At 35.5% G+C, this 16,716-nt stretch overlaps 2 protein-coding genes across 11 annotated transcripts in view; both read left to right on the top strand.

Annotated features, from left to right (window-relative positions):
- The window catches only part of LINGO2 (leucine rich repeat and Ig domain containing 2), a 1,123,953-nt gene that overhangs the window by 315,448 nt on the left and 791,789 nt on the right, over positions 1-16,716 (top strand). The window lies entirely within an intron of this gene.
- On the top strand, positions 10,611-11,232 carry LOC140640951 (large ribosomal subunit protein eL43-like). Its single transcript, XM_072840305.1, has one exon. It carries the CDS (start codon positions 10,878-10,880, stop codon positions 11,154-11,156), a length of 279 nt encoding a protein of 92 aa, XP_072696406.1. The 5' UTR covers positions 10,611-10,877; the 3' UTR covers positions 11,157-11,232.

Genomic DNA, 16,716 nt, shown 5'->3' with positions numbered 1-16,716 from the left:
AAACATACAATGTATAACTGTTTTACATCAGATCTGTTCAAGAGGTAATTAATTTTCATAAGACATAATAAGAAAATTTAATGAAAGGCAATTCTTATTTTATTTCCACTTTAATCCCAAAGGAAGTCTCAATCTTAAGAATTTACTATTCCATTGATTTCACAGGGTATTCAGATATTTTATTAGGGAAAAAATGAACCTTTCATGCCAAAAAATGTTCAATAGCATATTAGAACAACGACTATCTTCTCACCCCCAATTCAGAGAGCATCTGAACATATCACACTAGCAAGTACTTCTTTTTCATCCTCTTTCATGAGACTTGCACTATTTTCTACTGTAAGTAGTCTGTGCCTAAAGAGTACATTAAAGAGGTGTATGTAATGTGTTGATCTGACCTATTTGAGGCAAGGAACTTCAAATATTCATAACTTTTGATGTATGGTAAGCTCTCACCAATTGTGAGCGGTCCCTCCAGGGAACTTGTCAGTCCTCAGATTCTGAATACCTGTTTAGCATATGATTTCCTCTATAAAATAAATACATGATAATGAAGAGAGAACAATGCAAACCTGTTGAGATGTGTCTTCTAGTGTCTCTACTAGACTCTCACTCAGTGATTCAGTCTTCACATCAGCCTTGAAGTACTTATAACAATAATCCATATATCAGAAATGACAAATTGACTCTATATCCTGGAACTTTGGGGTCCCTCCTGAAATGTAAGCTATGAATATTAATTCTATAATGCCAAGAGTCTACTTTATTTCTTTTTGAAAATGCACATAAGCTGGATGGTAGATGTTTTGTGCCCAAATAGAAATTTTGGCACTGGAAAGCCTAGGTTAAGAGCTTTACTTTCCTGGAATGTAATAAAATGTTTCTATCAGATGGTGGGGATGGGCTATCATTTAAAAAGATCAATTCAGGATGGAACATGAAAAATACAATGGTCTGTGATATTGTTTTTCAAATATCACAAATAATATGCAGTACTGAGTATTTTAAGTTAAATATTTTATAAATACATGCATTTCCATTATACCAGTAATATAAATTTATTACTCCAAACTTTGAAAATTATCCTAATACCCTGACCCTACTTCTCACGTTGAATTATTTCCTTCTTTTTCTTTAAGCAAAGATAGTTTATTTTAAATCTAAAGCATCCATATTAAGATGGGTACATATGCATAGCATTTACTGAAATTTTATCACAACCATTCAAGGTCGATTTTATAATTAACTTCATTTGGAAGAAGAGAAGACAAGACTTGGAGAAGTTACCCTATTTTCTGTAATTAATGTAGCCAGAAGTGGAGCCAATATTTTGAACCTAGATCTTTCTAATTCTACTATCCTATTCTTTCCTTTATAACTGAGTTTAGTGAAACAGTAGGAAACAGAATATAAGCAAAAAATACATACTTTTATTAATAGGTTGTATATGAAAGGTGTAAGCAATGGCACCACTAACAAGACCAGCAACAACACTTGAGAGCTATAGTTGCTTATGATTCAGCATATAGTCAGAATAACTTTCCTGAGCAAAGATAGCTACCCCACACTTCTCTCTCACTCCTGCTTCTCCTCCTTCATTGTTTTTTTTGTTTTGTTTTGTTTTTTTTAATCTCTTTCTAGGTCTCTTTATTCACTGGATTTTCACTCTTTATATTATTTCTCTCTTTGTTCTCGCTCTTGAATATTTTCTATATTTTTTTCTCTCTTTCTCTCCATCTCTTCCCTTATCGTTTATCATTTTTCCTTCTCTCTCTTTCTGTCATTTTAAACCTGATGTATTTATCTATTGCTGTGACCTGGGGTCATGAAATCACTAAGGTTTCTGTACAAGACAAGGACTAAACAAGATACTGAATGCTTTTTTTTAAATAGATAGAAACCCATTCCTATTAAGGTCAGAATCACTGGAAATAATTCACTCTAAAAATGTAAGTTTTACCTTAGGTTGAATTGAATGAATGATATTTTTCTAGATCACAAAGATCAAATATTGATTATTTATTATTATTCAACCTAGTATTATATCTTGAGCTATCTTGAGCTTTGAATGTTTGTGAAGAATTTCTTATTTGAAGGTGCAGCTTATATTTTAATTTCTAAAGATATTCATAGGATTTGGAGGAGTTACAGCACAATAGCCTTAATCAGAATTTGTCTCCCTGCTGCCATTAGTTGTTGAGTTGTTTCAAACTAGCATTTATCACAGTCCTTAAAAAAAAAAAACGCAGCTATTACAGCTCACTAGGAACCTAGTTAAATATTAATTTCTGTCTTCTAATTGTCACATTTATGAGAAAAATAACTCCAAAAACAGCCAAGAGTCAATAACAGACTCTTCTCTATAATTATTCCTTGTCTCATCCCAGAGTAACTTTATAGACATAAATCAAATACCTTCAGAGAGATAGGATTGGTGTTCCCAGAGAGCTTCAGGATTTCAGAGTGATGTTTATTTAGGCCAAGAGATGACTGTTCTCAACTAAGGAGGCCACAAATAACATTTAAAACATTTGAGTTAATTTGGAAGAGGGAGACTATCTCTGGGCTTGCTACTTAATGAACCAGAGGAGGATCCAAGAGCATGTAGCTATTGCAAAGGAATTACTCTTAACCTTTCTATTAATCAGTATTCCTGATATGTGGCAGAAGTTGCTTAGAATAATTAATGAACTTACATTCTGTGGATACTTTAGGGTGTCCATGTTTATAAGTGATGTCTTTTCCCCCTTCATTTGGAAATATTTCTTTGCCCTGTCCTGGAGAAGATGAGACAATCTCCATTCACTTCTAGAAGTTAAATCAGTGATGTCTTTCTTCTCATCCTTAATAGGTGTTTAGGAAAGTGAAATAATGGAGAAATGTCTGGCACAGTGTTTGGAAGCAAGGGCCTCTAACCAGCCACATAGTGGTTCCCCACTTAAATTTCTGAGACTCAATTTCCTAGTGTGAAAAATGGAGTAATAACAGTACTTACCTCAGAGTTGTGAGAAATAAATGGTACAAGTGTTCAATATATATATGTTCATTTTAGAAAGAGAGAGAGCACATGCATGCAAGTGAGGGAAGGGGTTGAGGGAGAAAATCCTCAAGCAGACTCCCTGCTGAGCACAGAGCCTAACACAAGGCTGGATCCCAGGACCCTGAGATCATGACCTGAGTTGAAATCAAGAGTCAGCTGCTTAACTGACTGAGCTACCCAGGTGCTCTGTAGCCATTTTTATTACAGGTATTGCTGGTAATCTATTCCAACTCAGGGGAAGAAACAGCCATTCAGTCCTATAGATTTGTCAGGAATAAAGTACTTTTTCCTCATCAAGCTGACAGTGGGTCCGACTTGCCACCCTCTTCCCAGGAAATTGGAGAATTCCTTGACACAATCTAGTTCCATTTCTGGGAGTGCCTATAAGAATCAGAATCCTAAAAAAGCTTGAGAAGTAGGCAACTTTTAGGATAATTTAGCCACAAAACTCTTATTTTAAAACATGTCCTGCTACCTGGTTAAGAATAATTCCCTTGCAATAGCTACATATCACTTTTTGATATACGTTTTACTCATTTACTTGTTTATTGCCTATTTTTCCCACTAGAATGTAAGTTTCCTGAGGAAAAAGCTTTGTTCATTAAATTTTCAATGCTTAGAACAATGTCTTCTTGAATGTTATAGATTCTTGACAAATGCATATATAATGAATGAACAAGTGAATAAGTATAACATAGCTAATATTATCCCAATTTGACAGATAAGGAAATTTGAATAGAAACATGGATGTTAAGGTCACACAACTATTAGATGAGGAGCCACTATTTTTTCATCTATTCTTTAAATAGTTTTTGAAACTTTGTTGTTAGTCTCTAGACATGAGTTAGGTAATGGACACTTCTGTCCTCCTCCCCCTCATACCACACATTCACATCTTGCATCTCTAATTCCTGCCCTAAGACAAATTTTTATTGGAGGATGTAGGCAATTAGCAATCTATAGGTAAATAAGATAATTACAGGATTATGATAAGTAGGATTATAAAAAAATAAACACATGAAACTGGTAGAGTAACTTAGGGTAGGCATTAAAAAATAGTAGCAAATGGCCAAGGACAGCCTTTCAGTGTCCAACTCTAGATTTTGGCTCTGGTCATGATCTCAGGGTGATGAGATCCAGCCCCATGTAGGGCTCCGTACCGGGTGTGAAGCCTGCTTAAGACTCTGTCCCTTTCCCTCTGCCCCTCTTCCACTGCCCATGCTCTCTCTCAAATAAATAAACAAACAGACAAATTTTTTAATTAAAAAAAAATCATAGTAAGTGGGAAAATATACAAAATGGATTAATAGGCATGAACCAAATATGCTCCCTTCTAGAGACCCTATTCAACATTTTATCATGCATATTAAACCGTATCCATATCCCTGATTAGGTATAACTTTTCTATAACCAATTGAGTTGTGTTGACTAGTTGGTATGGCAATCTTTAGATTTTAAAATGAATATGAATTTGTTTTGATTTTGTGTTTTTTAAAAATAAAATTGAGTATTTTTTTTAAGACCCAAACCTGTTTCTACATCCTTGAAAGATTCCCAGAATCTGAACATTGAGGTTGTAGCAAGTATTGGAAAAAACTGCCCTGCTGGGGGATCCCTGGGTGGCTCAGCGGTTTGGTGCCTGCCTTTGGCTCAGGGCACGATCCTGGAGTCCTGGGATCTAGTCCCGCGTCAGGCTCCCGGCATGGAGCCTGCTTCTCCCTCTGCCTGTGTCTCTGCCTCTCTCTCTCTCTCTGTCTATCATGAATCAATCAATCAATCAATCAATCAATCCTTAAAAAAAAAAAAAAAAAAAAACCCTGTCCTGCTGAGTAAGAATGGATTGGAGTGAGACAAGAAGGGAAGTAAGGATGTCAGCAAAGGTGCTGCTGCCATGCTGGAGAAGATGTGGGTATCAAGTTATAGTGACATAGTAGGAATAGAAAGAAGTAAGCAGGTCAGAGATATATTTTATTAGTAGTACTTAACAGGCTTTGGTAATAGCTGACTTATAGAAAAATAAGTGAAAGAAAATAATGAAAGATTATTAGAAGCTTCTTAGCTTGAGCAAATGGATAATAATAAAGTCATTTTTAAGATTGTATAAACCAGTAGTTCTCAAACTTTTGATCTTGAGGCATCTTTGAGTGTTAGAAATTATTGAGGATCCTTGAGAACTTTTGTGTAACATATATCAATATTTACCATATTCAAAATTAAAATAACAATTTTAGAAATATGTATTGATTTATTTAGAATAAAACTAGTAAATAATCATATGTTAAAACATACATTTTATAAGGGTACCTTGGTCTGGTAGTCTTAATCTTGAGGTTGTGAGTTCGAGCTCTATTTTGGGTATATACAGATTGCTTAAAACTAAACATCTTAAAAATACATTTTGTAAAAACAACATTTAGTAATTTTTAAAGCAAGAAAAAAAATAATGAAAAGAATGGCACTGTTTTATATTTTCAACAATCTCTTTAATATCTGACCTAATAGAAGATGGTGAGATTCTCATATCTGCTTCTGCATTATTCAGTCTGGTCTGATATTACATGTCATATAGCTTTTGGAAAATATTCTTGTTTTGACATGTCCTGACAGAGTGGGTATGAAAAGGCAAGTGATGTCTTAGTATAATTATGAAACTAGTTTTGACCTTGTGAATCCCAAGTTCCCTGGGCCACATATGCTTTTAATTCAAAGTGATTGATTCACAAACATTCCTCCCCACCCCCCACTGCCCAGTTCTCACTTTATTTCTCTTCTTCTGAAGATCAGTGGTTTTGTAGAATTTTGTTTCTCTGTCCAACTTTGAACTGCATTTGTAGGAGATTCTGGTATATTTAAATTTAAATCTAGAAAACTTCTGGAAATCTCACCCCCTAATTCTTACTTTCTACCCTTCCATTCACTGGGCCTAAAGAAATTCATGACCTCAGATTTTAGTTTTCCCAACTCCTCCTTCTCCATATTTTCTGACTGCAGAGTAATGTTCAAAGGTCCAAAGGAGGAAACCTCTACTGTCTGTCTTCATATTTTATTCTCAGCATGGAGGCTAGTTTAGCACTATACCACCAGACATCCCCCTTTATCCCAACAACATTTCTCATTGTTACTTTGCTCTGTTTAGGGAACCAGTTCTGTTCAAAAGGGTAGGTTGACAACTATGAGATGTTATTAGCCAAGAAATCAAACTACATTTTCAGATATTTGATTTTGTTCTTGGCAGACTGAATGTTCTGTGCACTTAGATGCATGACTTTCTAATATGCAGTCTCTAGAGAAAGAATCCTTTTATGTTCTAGCTCTTGGTTTGAACAAACAGAATAAGCACAGCATAGAAAAGAACAAAGGGATATATTTATGAAGCCTGATCTTATAGTTCAAAAACATCTACTACACATACAACTGTAGAAAGCATACTTTTCTTTCAAAGGATAATTTTGGCCTTTAATGGAGATTTGGTCTTTTGGGACTAAACTATAGAACTGTACAGACTTCCTTAAAGTTAGAGTACTATTCAGTAAATTGCTTCTTCCTGCATGTTAAATGGGACTGTTCTGTATTAGGAGGGTCTACTCACTTAAAAGATGAACATTTTGCCCTAATTATTTCTATTTTTATCAAATAAGAAATAGGTTCTAAAATAATGATATAAGAGTAAGAAAATCTTTGTTAAAGTTGTTACTAAATATGAAGCTAAAATTAGATTTAGATTATCTGAGAATTGATACACACTGACCTCTTACCACCTATCTGGACTTGGTATTCAGGAAGTCTTGTTTCTCAGTTTGTTAATTTCTCATTCACATCACAGTTTTGATTGTTCCTGTCATGACCCAGTGCATTTAGATTGTTTTCACTCACAGAGAAGACATTGTCTTCATTTAAGGTATCTGTTGATTCTCTCACTCAACCATTTATTCATTCAGTATTTGTTGAGCATCTGCTATATTCAGGTTCTGGAAAGACAAAAATGAAAAAGAACTGGTCCCTGCCATCAAAAGGATCATGAGCTGATAAGGAAAAGAGGATGTGGAGCATGTAAAGCAGAGTGTGATAAGTGAGGATTGCAGATGGCAGGAAATCTGACTCTTCTAAGCAAGACAATCTCCATAGGAGTAGACAATATTTTAGTTGGGTCTTGAAGTATTAATAGGATTGCAGTAGGTGTGAAAGGAGAAGGGAAGGGTGTGGGATAGGAATGACCAAGAAAACAGAATGTTCTGCACAGAAAAGACAGTGTTAGTAGACTGGACAGGTAAATAGGCCTTTGTGTGTTCACTTGGACAGCCAGCTCTCAACTCCTATTCTATAGAAATTAAGACATTATGAAGTGAAATATACATAATATGTTTGTTAAGGCCAGTAGGGTATAAAATAATCATTCACCTATTTCTTTTCAATAATACAAACAGGTTTATAAAATCCTTCTTGGTATGAATATTTATTTTGAATAAACTAATTGATTCTGAAAAATAAGGATAGCTAAATTAAGTGAGCCTGTGGAGACCTCATTGATATTTCCTTATTTAATACTAATAAGCAATAAGCATGTTATATCAGGAAAGATAACATGTTGATATTTTCCACAGTATATATTATCAATTTCCATTTAATATCTCTTGATCAGAAGAAATTTAACAGAAGACCTGGTCCACCAAGTTTTGGGTAAGATTCCTATAAATTATTCTTGTTTTGAAGCAGATAATATATATATATCAAGAAAAACTTGTTACCTGTATCTAGTTCTCTATGCAAATGTTCAGTGCCTTTCTGACTTCATGACTTGAGAAATACCAACTCTCCCCTGGCCAGTCCTGCCTCCTGCCTGTTCTCATCACTGTTTTCTTTCAGAGAGCAAGTCTCAGGCCTAGGTTTACTTTTGATTATCTTTCTGAAGTCTTCACTGTACAACTTCTATCCCTGCACTGCTATGCCTACTTCATTCACTCATTCAAAAAAGTATTTACCCAGCATATATTTATTTATTTATTAGAGACTCTAACAGGTACTGGAGATAAAGCAATAAACAAGATCAGACATGATTTCCCTTCTGTTTTCAATATGAAACAATGGAAGTCAAGTAATTTACCTACACTGAATCAAAATTACCCAATTTGCCAAAAATGAAATAGATGTAAAGTTCAGTGTTCTTGAATTTTCTGTCAGGTCAGTGGCAGGTTGGGGAAGACTACTACTGTACATTTAGCAAAACAAAACTATAAGACCATTATTTTACAGGATAGGAAGAATAAAGTCTGCGTAGAAAGCAAGAGAATACTGACAAATCATCAATCTTTAAAAGCTCTTTGATCTGCTTAGATGAAGTAGCTTCATTAGTTCCAAGTGCTGTTTATTATTATGGATGTTGGGCAACTTTTCAAAATGCTTAAAATGATATTTACTAGGATTAAGTTTGCAAACATCAAGTCAATATAACACATTTGGATTTGGAAATATAATAGAATTTCAACATAAGAAGCTCTGTATATTGTTATAAAATAGGTGCATAACAGCATTTAAACATTTCTGGCATCTCTCCATGAAAATTCACATTAACAATTACCATAGTAACGGACTGTCTAAACTTTCACACAATTGTATCCACTTACATGTTTTGAGCCTTATGAATTCAGTATGATGACTTTTGAAAGATTCCTTATTTCTGGGCTCAGTTTCTCTTGCTTGTTGTGAGTGGTTCCAATCATTTATTAAAAACAGCCTAGATGGTATAGTCTTCAATTCCAAGCATTTTGCCAGATTCTTTCTGAATTTAAACCTACCTCTGATAGATCTTAATTCAATCTTATTAGTGTTGAAATCATTTTTTTTAAAAGATTTTATTTGTTTATTCATGAGAGACACACAGAGAGAGAGAGAGAGAGAAAGAGGCAGAGGGAGAAGCAGGCTCCATGCAGGGAGCCCGATGTGGGACTCGATCCCGGGATTCCAGGATCACACCCTGGGCTGAAGGCAGGCACTAAACCATTGAGCCATCTAGAGATCCCCTGAAATCATATTTTTATAACTATCTAATCAGTTAGTCAGTCATATATCATATGTTCAGTACTAGAGTAGGCATAAAAAGGATACAAAAGAACTAGGGGGAAAAAGTTCTGTATCACTGGGTTATAATTGTTCAGGGTAAGTCAGTACAAAATGAACCATAAATTATGAAATGCAATTTATGAGTGCAGTAGAAGGAAGGGAGACCCGTGAAATCTGCATAAGGCAGGCTTTGAATTGGGTTTAGAGGATTAGAAAAAAAATCTGAGGGCAGTGATCTCTTTAGGTACTTCTTATCAGTAGCCTTGTCTTAAATGGAAAGGTACTTTCTCTCTATTCTTTCTTATATCATATTGCTGAACCTCGATTTTTACCCATTCATTTCCAGAATTCCACATTTTAGTTATTTTCTTCCAACCTCTGGAAAACCATGGAAAAATAACTCAAGCTATGAATATTCAGTATCTCCCAAACATTTCATAAACTTATAGTATTCAGTATCTCCCAAATATTTCATAAACTTAAACATTTACACTTGTTGCATTGACTATGGCAAAGACTGTGAAACCTTTGCTTTGAAAGCAGAAAATTATAGAAATATACCTTGGCATCTCAGTTTTCTTTTCTATCTCTCAGATTTAGATTTCTAGACATATTTTTAATTGCTACCGATGATTGGTAAGAATGACAGGCCTACTTTTGAATGGGTAGCAAACTAAATTAGAACCTTTGGTCAATGTGAAGGACTCTGAAGACTGTCCAAGGGAACTTAAGATTATGCAGTAGATCATGGAGTGCTATGTAAAGGACAACTTCTAAAAGGGACTGAGAAGGAAGGTTTTGGAATCGAAAATGCTTGATTCTAGGATTAAGAACTCATAGGCAAAGAAGGATGATGTATGGTAGAAAATAGGGGCTAACTATACTAAAGGACATGTCTGCATTAGCGTGTAAGATTGGTTAGAACATGCCTACTGTCACAGTCCAGGGTGGAACTGTACTGAAGCATCCCATCTCTGTTTTGGGGGAAGAGGTCAGGGTTTCCAACAGCTTTAGCTATAAATATAAAAAATACTAAGTTGTCTATGTGTGTGGTTGTGAAGAAGTTGTTCACACTGAAAGACCAGCCAGCGCATCCCAAGCTAGTTTCTTCTCTTTGTCATCAAAAGATGGGTCCCTTCAGTGAGACAGTAGTGTAGGAGAGAGACTAGACAACCCTGTAAGCAGATAATTAGAATAAAATGTAATATGTCCTCTAATCAAGGTATGAATCAATGCTAATGAAAAAGGAATTCCTCTGTCAGTAGGATACCATGAAAGCTTGATGCAGGCAGTGCCATTGCTGGAGTACTCTGGATGGACAGGGGAGGAAGAATGTGTAGGAATATTGAAAGAGCATGGCTGAATCAGTATTCTCACATGGAAGCTTTGTGGTGTGTGTGTGTGTGTGTGTGTGTGTGTGTGTGTGTGTGTGTCTTTTTCAGAATTATGTGGGATGTGAATAAAATTATAATTATTATTTATTTATTTTTGTGTGTGGCAATGTGATCCAGTGGCTTATTTTCTGGAAAATCCCTGTGACGAAGGTGAGATGTTCATATCATTCCAAGATACCCTATTAAGGAAGATCAGAGTTCTGTAATTTTGTAGGGCAGAGAAGACAAAATATAGGCCTAATAAAGTACTCTACTTATTATCTCTGGAATTTTATTGAACTAAGTTGAACCATTGGTCAAAGTTCCATACAACATTCATTTTGTCTTTAAGTTTCAATAAGAATTATAATTTAAGCTCTCTGGGCTTGGACCTGGTTGGTGGTGACATGGCCAAATGCACTAAGAAGGTCGGAATCGTGGGTAAATATGGGACCTGTTATGGGGCTACCCTCAGGAAGATGGTGAAGAAGATTGAGATTAGCCAGCACGCCAAGTACACCTGCTCCTTCTGTGGCAAAACCAAGATGAAAAGGCAAGCAGTGGGCATCTGGCACTGTGGCTCCTGCATGAAGACTGTAGCTGGTGGTGCCTGGACCTACAACACCACTTCTGCTGTCACAGTAAAGTCGGCTATCAGAAGACTGAAGGAGTTGAAAGACCAGTAGAAGCTCCACCATTTGAAACATTGCTAGCCTATAATAAATGGGTTAATTTATATAATAATAAAAAAAGAGTTATAATTTAAACAAGTAGTATAATTTTTTTAATAGGAAAGGCTGCATAGGTAAAGAAAATGTCATCAGCAATGATGAATACAGTGTGGAAAACAATACATTTGTTTTCATTTTATCAGATAAGTATAAAAGGAAATGCTAATAAGAATGAGTTTCCTTCTAACATCTTGACAACTCCAGCTGCTTTTCTTTATTGATATTAATTTACCACTGAATTGAAAATAATTTCCTAAAAATCAAATCCAAATTAACTAAAAGATTTTCACTTAGCATGAGTGAGTCAAAGAATTGGGAAATTAAATGAGAATTTTAATAAAGCATATACATGGAATAAGAAGGAAAATGTCATGAGACCTCTCTTTATATGCTTCTTTGAAGTCTAGTGCCCCAGGATTTGTTGAAACATTTTTTACCAATTCATGTAAAAGAGAAGAGTGAAATAATAAATGTAAAATCAAAGTTTATATTAGAGCTGAAGCTACACTATTTGATTATATAGTAGAAGAAGCACCTGAACTGTCTAGATTCTTAACACATTTTCCTGCTTCTAATCTTTATGTCTGTCTACCCTGTATTTCATTGAGTGGCCAGGGTTCTCTTCATAAAACAGACCTGGTCATTTCATTTCTTGTATTCAAAGCCTTCTATGACTCCCATTTTTTTATGGGAGTAATATTATCTATTTATCTACCTATCTATCTGTCTATCTATCTATCTATCTGCATCTCACATTTTATCCATACTTTTTTTCTATGGGCATTTGGGTTGCTTCCATATCTTGGCTATTTACTCTTAAATATAGAGAGCTGGTAGTTGCCAGAGGGAAGGTGTATGGGAGCATGTGAGTGGGTGAAATAGATAAAGAGGATCAAAACTACACTCATCTAGGGTCGCCTGGGTGGCTCAGCAGTTGAGTGTCTGCCTTAGGCCCCGGGTGGATCCTGGAGACCCAGGATCAAGTCCCAGGTCCGGCTCCCTGCGGGGAGCCTGCTTCTCTCTCTGTCTATGTCTCTGCCTCTCTCTCTCTCTCTGTGTCTCTCATGAATAAATAAATAAAATGTTTAAAAAAATACACTCATCTATATGAGCATTGAGAAATGTATAGAGTTGTCAAATCATTATATTGTATAGCTGAAGCTAATATAATACTGTATATTAATTATACTTGAATAAAAATAAGTAAATAAAAAGATGACAAGAAAACCAAAGCAAACTTCTTTTTTTTTTTTTTCAAAGCAAACTTCTTAACCAGTGATTCTAAGTCGTCCACAATCTGCCACCAATCATTTTTCATAGCTGTATCCTATATTATTCTACCCTACCTTGGCCCAGCCTACTCATCTAGCATCTAGACTATCCTTATTTCTAGAATGAGCTTTCATGACTCTCCATCCAGTCTTCCATCAGCCTGGGAGACAAGCATTTCCTTCGATGTTCATTTTGTTGAAATGTTACTCATCCCTCAAGGCCTTGTAAAATGTCCCCCTCTCTCAATCTGTTCCAGACCAAATTTGTCATTCTTTCATCTGTGGATTTGCAGTACTGTTTTGTTGTTGTTGTTGTCGTTTTCTATTATAGCAATAGAGACTTTTATCCTAGATTTTATTGAAAAGTTCTGATTTCCAGTGATCTATTGTCAGACAGTGTTTCAATAGATTTGGTTTTGAATGTATGTTCTTGATGATTATGGTATTTATGTTATGCCTGATACATTTAAAATATATATATATATACAACTGCTTTTCCACCCTCTTAATTTTATCTTTCTGGAAAAAGGTAACATACAAATAAATCATTATTTATAAATCAAATACTCTGCCTTTCCCTTTCTATCCCCCAAATGTAATCTGATTAGTGACTCAGGCCTTTGATATTCTGTCTCTTGGTCTGTCTATGTCTCTGTCTTGGTTTGGGTTTCTCTGTTTTTCTCCTCTCTTAATGTCCTTGATAGTTTCTAGTCCCATTCATATGCAAAGTAGGAACTCAATAAGTACGTGTTGAATTGAAATGAATTGATCAAATAGGAGAAAAAGCCAAGCTGGTTAACTACACCAGTGATAATGTCCCTGAGGTTCCTTCTGTGAAGAAAGCTGGATGATTACAGAAAGGGTCGGGAGAAGTCCTGGCCTGTGTAATGCAAGTGCACAAGTGCTGAGAACAGTATCTGGCACATGGCAAAAGTTCTGTGTTATTATTTGAAGGCAATTATCAGGCTGTCTTCCTCTGTAGGTTAAGCATTCTCATTTGACATGATTTCCAGACCCCTTGCTCTGCTCTATGTCTTCCTCTAGCTTATTTCTGACTCACTGATGTTCTTCTAAGAATAGGATAACCTCATTCGGTCACAGATTCTTGGTATATGTGTCTAATCAATCCACAGTGTGTGAGAATTTAATGGGGGGAAGAAAAGATCTTCCCTTCCCCTCCCATCCAAAGCTAATCTCCAACTAAAATTTATCTCTTCCTTCAATTACAAATGTAGTCAACAAAGGGCAATAGGATTGCAATACTTGTGATTTTGTAACTAAGAGAAATCACAGATAATTTTATATCTCATTATAGTTATTATAGATATTTGAAATTTTTATAAGCTCATCTCTATTTCAAAATTAATTTTTGGTATTTTATCTGCAGCTAGATTATATATGAATATATCAATGGTTTTATCATTTTGATAATGAATTTTAATATAATTTCCTTTAATCCTCTAGATTTTATTTTATGCATTTAAAACCATTAATCTGAGAAGAATTACACTTAGCCAGACTGCTAAACAGCATGAAAAGGGTAAGAAACATGGTCTAGTAAAATTTAGAGCACATGAATAAGAATATAACATTTACTTCCATTAATGCAGGCCTAGACTACATATCCTTTATGATTTGAATCATATATATAAATGATATATATTTATTATATATATAAATATATATATATATATTTATATTTTATATGGTTGAGGAGTTTGCAACAATGCAACATCCAAATCACCCAACCCTACCTACTCCCCAAAGGTATTGGCTATACATTCCCCCAAATATATCTAGATCCAGGTCTAGAGAGAGACAGTTATTGAGGGGATGGAAAAATTCTCCCTTTTCCCTTTTAGTTTTTTTGACTCGTCTAATAATTAAATTGACATAGATAGATTACAGGAGAAAAACAAATTTAATTTCATAGGTATGAGAGCCTAGTAAAAAATGTGAGACTCAAGGCAGTCAGGGAATTGAGGCTAATGTGCCATCCTAGAATAAGGTATGGTATAGGGGCCTCTTCAAAGGGGGAGGAGGGCAATTTACAGGAAGGTTGGAGCAGATGTTTGGTAATCAGGTGTTTGCCCTGCCATGCAGGTACATTTTTTAGATTAAAAATAATAATAATAATATCTCTGGTAAAAGCTTCTGTTCTAGGCCAGACCACCTATCTAAATTCTTTTAGCTAGTTATGGAAGAAGTAAAAGTTTTTTTCTGAGTCTGCTGGGCCTTGGTTGGTTCCAGCTCAAAATAATCCACATGCCAAAGTGGCACTTTTTTGGGTAGCATATATATTTTAGTATACTGTCACATACAATCCACATTTTCTTACATGTACTGCTCTGACTCTGCACTGACTTTAAATAGCCAAGTCATATTCTTAACTTAAGCTAGTTTTGTGGTCAAGAAACTTTCCAAGGGAGCGTAGCCGGCAGCATGCTCTGGCCCTCGTCCCCCTCCCCTCCCTCTCCCTCCCTCCCTGCCCCCTCCCCCCAAAAAAAGAAAAAAGAAACTTTCCAAAAGTTTTCATTTCTTTTATCATTCAGTCCTGTTTTCTTCCATCATAAATTAAGTCAGTGTTGCAGTCTAAACATTCTTTTGGTATAGAATTATTTTATTATTATTTTAGTATTTTTAATTTTTAAAAAGATTTATTTGTTTATTTATTTATTTGAGAGAGAGAGAGAGAGAGAGAGAGAAAGAGAGCACAAGCTGGGGAGCAGCAGAAGGAGAGGGAGAAGTAGACTCCCTGCTGAGCAGGGAACCAGACTCTGGGGTTCTGTCTCAGGACCCTGAGATCATGACTTGAGCTGAAGGCAGCCACTTAACCAAATGAGCCACCCAGACGCCCCAGAGTTTTTGTTTTTTTTTTTTTTAATTTATCACTACTAATTTTAATCTTGTGAGTTTTGTTAGATTGCTATAACCTAATCAAATCTTTTAGAATTCTAAATATGCTTTCCAACATATTAGTGGTCACTCTTTGTGTAATTGTCAAAAGTCCTTAAATCATTCAACAATCATGTATTGAGTGACTGTCATTTGTCAGGTATGATTCTAAATACTTTACATGTATTTATTCACTTAGTCCTTCAAGCATCTCTCTGAGATGGATCCTATTATAATCTCCATTTAAAAATTAGTAACAGAGGCACAGATAGGTTAAGGAACTTGCCCAGGTTTTTTGGTGTATAAGCCCCTCACTGTGAATGTAAATGAACATATGTCAGGCCAAAGAGTAGATGAAATTATTGGGTGCAACTAGAAACTGTGAACAGGAGGTCAAGGAAGCTGACTTAAAGTCACTATATGGAGGAGTAATTCGATACACTGTATCAAAAATGAATGAGCTCATTATCCCTAGTTGCAGTTAACAAGCCCCCAGACACCTGCCTATCATGAATGTTTTGAAGAGATTTCTATGAGGTGCCTGGATGGTGTGGTCGGTTAGCGTCTGACTCTCGATTTCAGCTCAGATCCTGACCCAGGGTCCTGGAATCCAGCCTTGTGTCCGGCTCCACACTAAACATGGAGTCTGCTTGAGATTCTCTCTCCTTCTCCCTCTGCCTCTCCTGCTTGTGCTCTCTCTCTCAAATAAATGAATGAAATCTTAAAAAAAAAAAGGGGGGGTATTTCTGCTTTAGCACAAAGATGGATAGATAACCCTTAGGTCTCTTTCTACTCTATAGTTCTGTAGAATTGAGTCAGATAAATTCCTTGACTTCTTTTTCATAGCATTATTTCCATGTGCAGTGCTCCTAATTCTTACTATTTTAATAAATTATTTTTAAAGTGTTAAATTTCTGTCACTAGAATTGACTATTTAAAGAAATAATAGTTTTGGTCCATTTTAACCATGAACAGAAATTGGGACATTGTTTTAAATGTATTTCCTCGCACAAGTAATCATGGCATCCACATGACTTTGAAACTGAGTTTCAAAAGTGCGTCAATGGAGAAAAATTCTGTCAGGGCTTGTCCCTCCTGCTAGACTCCCATGGTTGTCCTCTTACCATATTCCACCTCCAAACCTTGCAAATGTGTGGATCATACCTTAGACATGTATTTAGGACCTTGCCCTAGGACTTTTTCTGGGCCACCTTAATCCTAATGAGAAGAAAATAAGAGGAACCATCAATCAAAGGAACCTTTTGTTGCTTACTTTCAGACTGACATGCTGGCACTCATTTGACCTGCCACATTTTTCTGTCCCTGGACATGTTTATTACCAGTATTGA

The sequence above is a fragment of the Canis lupus genome, chromosome 10 (genome assembly GCF_048164855.1).
Source record: "Canis lupus baileyi chromosome 10, mCanLup2.hap1, whole genome shotgun sequence".
NCBI lineage: Eukaryota > Metazoa > Chordata > Mammalia > Carnivora > Canidae > Canis > Canis lupus.
The sequence above is the reverse complement of the archived record's forward strand: the minus strand, read 5'-3'. Positions and strand labels throughout refer to the sequence as shown.